This window comes from Bison bison, unplaced genomic scaffold, assembly GCF_000754665.1.
Source record: "Bison bison bison isolate TAMUID 2011002044 unplaced genomic scaffold, Bison_UMD1.0 scf7180017864533, whole genome shotgun sequence".
Classification (NCBI taxonomy): Eukaryota; Metazoa; Chordata; class Mammalia; order Artiodactyla; family Bovidae; genus Bison; species Bison bison.
In genome coordinates, this window is record NW_011495082.1 from 1,620,379 (window position 1) to 1,626,151 (window position 5,773).

Sequence of the window (5,773 nt, forward strand, 5' to 3'; positions counted from 1 at the left end):
TCTGTGCATGTGTGTGTGTGTGTGTGTGTGAGTGCGCGCGAGTGTGGGTGTGGAAGGTGAAGGTTTGGGCGGCGTTTGTGCAGGCGTTGGGGTTTTTTGCCCACTTCTCTTCCCGTAACCCGGGGAGCTCCCGATCCTGGGCTGTGGCCCGGAGAGGGGGCGCGGCGGCGGCGGGCTTTCTCCTTTTGTTGTTGTTTCCTCCGCCCGGGGAGCTGAAGAGGGGACGCGCCTGGGTGGGGCGGCTCGGAGCCCGGGCCTGGTGGCCCCTGGGGGCTCCCGGGCGGGCAGGGTAGGGCCGCGTAGAGCGGGCTTCAACATGATGGCGGCCGAGGCCGGCGGTGAGGAGGGCGGCCCGGTCACCGCCGGGGCAGCGGGAGGCGGCGCGGCCGCGGCCTCGGGTGCCTACCCGGCGGTGTGTCGGGTGAAGATCCCCGCGGCCCTGCCCGTGGCCGCCGCGCCCCTTTCCTGGGCTGGCGGAGGCCGGCGTGGCCGCGACTCTAGGTGGCGGAGCCGCTCTGGGGTCAGGCTTCCTGGGACCTGGGTCTGTGGCGGGACCCCGGGGGGAGTCGGACTGTCAGCCGGAGGCGCTGCCGCCGGCGTGGCTGGTGTCGCCGCCGCCGCCGCCGGAGCCGGCGGGGAGATGGCTTTCGCCAAGGGGACCACTTCGTTGCCTACTGAGACCTTCGGGGCCGGCGGCGGATTCCCTCCTCTGCCGCCGCCTCCTCCTCAGTTGCCCACTTTGGGCGCTGGCCTGGGAACAGTGGACGAAGGTGACTCTCTGGATGGACCAGAATACGAGGAGGAAGAGGTGGCCATCCCGCTGACCGCTCCTCCGACTAACCAGTAAGTCAAGACCGGCGTTTTGGGGGAAGCTGACTCCTCGGAAAGAAAAAGGAAAAACAGGTCTAGTTCTTTTCAGCTGTGACTGGTAGTGCTTTCAGCTGTGACTCGTAGTGCTTTCCGCTGTGACTGGTTCAGAAAAAGTTTTGAAGCTCAAGGTTCCGTGCGTACGGATTTAATTTGATCACTCATCTTCCCTACAGGCACACTCCCTGGCGTCTTGGTGTATTTATTGCTCCTCTGGGAAGATGTAAAGTTTTCAAGATGGGAAGCATGGGAAAATGTGTATCCAGGGACAACTGGATATGGTTCTGTCCCTTGCAGATTGAGGTGGCGTCCTGGGATTCAGCTGAGCTTGCAGCTACCGAGGCAGTCGTAGTCTGTATTAACCTGGTTGCATTCCCTGTTGAAGCTAGACGATTAGTGAGAAGCTTTGAATATTTGAGTGAGTATCGTGCTAGTATTGTTTGAAACATGCCTTAGTCGGATTGCTTTGTTTTTGTTACACTGCAGTTCCTGGCTTCTGGCTGTTGAAAGCATTGCGATGCAGAAAAGTCTTTGGATTGCTTTTGAGAACGTGGGTCAGCGAGAAAGGAAAGTTCTGTTAATTACTGGTGTGGTTAAGGGCCTGTACTCCAACAATATTTAACATGTGCAGTAGAATTCCCATTTACTAATATGCTACTATAATTCTTCTGTAAGTTGAAACTTTGTAAGTACAGTATTGAAACGAACTAAAATTAATATTGTGCTTCCCTTCAACACCTTTTGTTGGTGGCAAATACAGTATTCTATTTGAAAATTAATTTTGACAATCTTCTGCAGAATATACAGGACAAATGACTTTTATATATATAGTACCTTCCCCCTTGTTCTCTTCGTAAGTGAACTTAGGTTTGGATCCTTAGAGGAACATGTTGATGGGCAGTAGGCAAAACTTGTTTTATAGATCCCTCATATCTGTCTTAATTGTCCTTTAGAATTTTGACAACTTTGGTGAAGTATCAGAGGAAGAAAGATTTGATTCCTGTGTTGACAATCACTCTAAGACAGTTGAAGGTGTTTTTCGTGTCTGTGTGTGTTTTTTTCTTTTCTTTTTTTGGATAAGCTTCTTTAGAAGATTTAGAAAGGACTTAACAAATTAAGACATTTTTGACTTAAGGCTACATACATCTTTTGATGGAAAAGTAAAGTTAATCTTACGTCAGCCATGGAACAGGGGAGTTTTATTCCTTTTATATTGTTCATCATGAGTTCAATTTTTTGTCTAATTTAATTTCAGCTTATCATTTCTTATCTACATATTGCAGACTTCTCTGAAGGTGTTCTGAAAGTATTAAAAATTCAAAATTTACAGCACTGTTTACACATCTTTAAGCCTTTTTTTCAAAACTACTTAAGTATTAAGGTCCCTGTGGTTATGATAAAGTTCATCTTTTCATAATGAAAGAATATAGTCTTATGCCAGTTCTTAACTAAATTGAACTAGGCATATTTAGTGTGTTGCAGTTCTAAGGTTTTTTAAAAATAGAATTTATTTGGTAGAGCAGTTTTAGTTTCACCGCAGAAATGAACAGAAAACAGTGTTCCAATTAAATTTTTAATAAATATAAGTGAGAACCTAAGAAAAATTATACTTGTCAGAAGTCCACTGTAAGATCTTCATCATTTGGGTTTGGGAGTAAAAATATTATTTGTGTAACTGTGTATATGAGAATTGTTCATGTTCTAAAAAGTATCGTCTGTTTCAGTATAGTTTTTAAAAGTTGCCACCAAGAAGTACAAATTTCCCTCTCTTTTTTTGTCTTAGATATCAATCCAGACTTACTGGAGTCAATACAGTGTAGGGGTTAAGTGTGCAAATTCTGAAGTTAGACAAGATTTGGGTTGGAATCCTGACTCTGCTACTTACTAGCTGTGTGATCTTGCAAAGGTCAGTTTCCCCATCTGTAAAATGGGGTAATAATGGTATCTCCCTCATATGATACTTTTTAAGGTTAATGAGAAATCCCTGAATGTATTCAGCACAGTATCTGATACGTAGTAAGTGCTCAATAAATTAGCTCAAATAATGTATAATTTTATCATTAAATTGCTTACCAATTCTATAGGAACTCCCATGCTAATAGCTGTTTGAGAGAATGTTTTGAATTCCAAGGGCCTGTCTGCCATAATTAATTATATCAAAATTTTAATTTAAAGGCTTTCAGCAGGTGAAGCACGTTTAGAGATGGAATTCAAATGTTTTCTATAAATTCCTAATTTTAAATAAAGGGAAAAGCCTTAGAGACTTTGTTAAATAATGTAAAATCTTTCATGAAAGTATTGAAGAAATTTTTTTGGCTAAATTAATATATGATTACCAGTGACTGGTCACTTTAGTTATTGTGACTAAAATAACTAAATAACTAAATAATATTTAGTTATTATTTATATTAAGGAGGTTCGAGTTCACAGTGGTTTGTTAGATAGACTAGGGTTCCTGAATCAGAGTTTCAACCATGTGTCCAGGTTGTTCAGTGCTGTTGGTCACAAAAGAATCAAGTGACAATATGTAGATACACCAGTGCAAATATAATAACACTATTATTTGTATCTTGTTTCTCTGTGTACATGGTGAATCATTAGTCTCATGTTTATTACTGAGCATTTGCATTCATTTGGTTAAGGCCAGAAGTTTAAGTTTGTATAATTGTACCTATTACATTTATTTGAATACTCTTTTTTTTGCAAAATTTAGGAAAAAAATTTTAAAAGAAAAATATTCTCTGCATACATTTTTTATGTAGAAAATGTCCTGTATCTAAAACAGCTAATAATTTTTTTTTTCCCCCAAGAGAGAAAAGTTCACTGACACTTCGTTTACTATAATGGAGCTTTTTTTTTGTGGTCCTCTTTTCTTCCTTTCTTCCTCAGAGGTGAGGGGTGACAGTAAAGTAGTGTGGTTCCTCTAGTCCACCTTCTATTATGTATAGAGATTTTAAACTATGAGCCTGCAGTAGCAGTAGCTTCTTGGGCTGAATCCAGTTGAGAGATACATAATGCTTGTTGTTAGTGTATTTGGAGCATTGAGTGGATTAGTTGCCACTTTTAAAAATAGCAAAACTTCATGTTTAAGAAGTCTTGATTTCTAGCATCACTTGAGACTTGGCTTTACCTGGTTGCTGCTAGTGCTGGAGAATAGTTTTCTATAGCTGAGTAGTGATTTCCCCACTGAAGTTCTGAGCTCTACAGTTAACTGTGGTCTCCACCAGGCCTGCTTCACCCTTGATATTATTTGTGTGGCATCTGGCTAACTAGATCTTACCCTGGACCTAAGATCTAAGATGCAAGTTTTCTCAAGCCTGAAGGTTGAAGAAAAAAGAAATAAGGAATGTAAATAATACTTTTCATTTCCTTAGAAATCGTACTGTTTCTACAAAAATATAAATCATTCTTAAGTCAAATAATTGTTAAATGTTAGTACTAAGACATGTAGTGTGCATTAATTTTGTCACTGCATTATAACTCTGGGTGAGTCATTTCTTAATAAAAGCGGGAGTGAGAATTGCAGAGATTAGGTATGGACATAGTGACCATAGAACCTGAACATGACCAGATATTTGTATAAGTAGGAGAGCAGTGTAGTAGGGGCTTAATTTAAGAGATACAGCAATGAGTAAGATATTCCTTTTCTTCATGAGTCTCTCTTCCAAGAGAGTTTTTGATCTAGTAGAAAGTTAAATGGGCTTCCCTCATAGCTCAGTTGGTAAAGAATTTGCCTGCAGTGCAGGAGACCCTGGTTGGATTCCTGGGTTGGGAAGATCCACTGGAGAAAGGAAAGGCTACCCACTCCAGTGTTCTGGCCTGGAGAATTCCCTGGACTGTATATGCCATGGGGTCGCAAAGAGTTGGACACTATTGAGCAACTTTCACTTTCAGAAAATTAAGTAACTTCAGTAGCTGAAGAAAAATATCATGAGTAAAGTATGAGCACATGGTCATGGGAGTTAAAATAATAAGACTTACATAATTATGATCAGTAAGTTTTTAGAGGAAGAATAGCAGGTATGTTTTCAGTAATTGATTCCTTTGACCTTTGCCTAATAATTCTGTCAGGTAAAAAAGAATTACAAATTAATGAGTATAATTTTTTGATCTTTAGTAAAGTGTCTGTCCTCAGTTCAATTGCTCAGTCATGTCCGCCTCTTTGCAACTGACCTCATGGACTGCAGTATGCGAGACTTCCCTGTCTATCACCAGCTCCCGGAGCTTGCTCAAACTCACGTCCATCGAGTCGGTGATGCTATCCAACCAACTCATCCTCTGTTGTCCCCTTCTCCTACCTTCAATCTTTCCCAGCATCAAGGTCTTTTTAGAGTCAGGTCTTCGAATCAGGTGGCCAGAGTGTTGGAGTTTCAGCTTCAGCATCAGTCCTTCCATTGAATATTCAGGACTGATCTTTAGGATGGACTGGTTGGATCTCCTTGCAGTCCAAGAGACTCTCAAGAGTCTTCTCCAACACCACAGTTCAAAAGCATCAATTTTTCAGCTCAGCTTTCTTTATAGTCCAACTCTCACATCCATACATGACCACTAGAAAAAACCATAGCTTTGACTAGACGGACCTTTGTTGGCAAAGTACTGTCTCTGCTTTTTAATATGCTTGTCTAGGGTGGTGATAGCTTTTCTTCCAAGAAGCAAGTGTCTTTTAATTTCTGTGGCTGCAGTCACCATCTGCAGTGACTTTGAACCCCCCATCCAAATAAAAAAAATAAAGTCTTTCACTGTTTCCATTATTTCCCCATCTATTTGCTATGAAGTGATGGGACTGGATGCCATAATCTTAGTTTTCTGAATGTTGAGCTTTAAGCCAACTTTTTCACTCTCCTCTTTCACTTTCATCCAGAGGCTTTTTAGTTCTTCGCCTTCTGCCATAAGGGTGGTGTCATTT

At 41.6% G+C, this 5,773-nt stretch overlaps 1 protein-coding gene across 1 annotated transcript in view; it reads left to right on the top strand.

Annotated features, from left to right (window-relative positions):
* Positions 1-6: 6 nt before the first annotated feature.
* Positions 7-5,773, top strand: part of RASA1 (RAS p21 protein activator (GTPase activating protein) 1) — a 109,543-nt gene continuing 103,776 nt past the window's right edge. The window contains 3 exon segments of the mRNA XM_010831899.1: positions 7-457; positions 459-555; positions 558-843. Of these exon segments, the coding sequence (XP_010830201.1) occupies positions 317-457; positions 459-555; positions 558-843 (524 nt within the window). The 5' untranslated portion in view covers positions 7-316.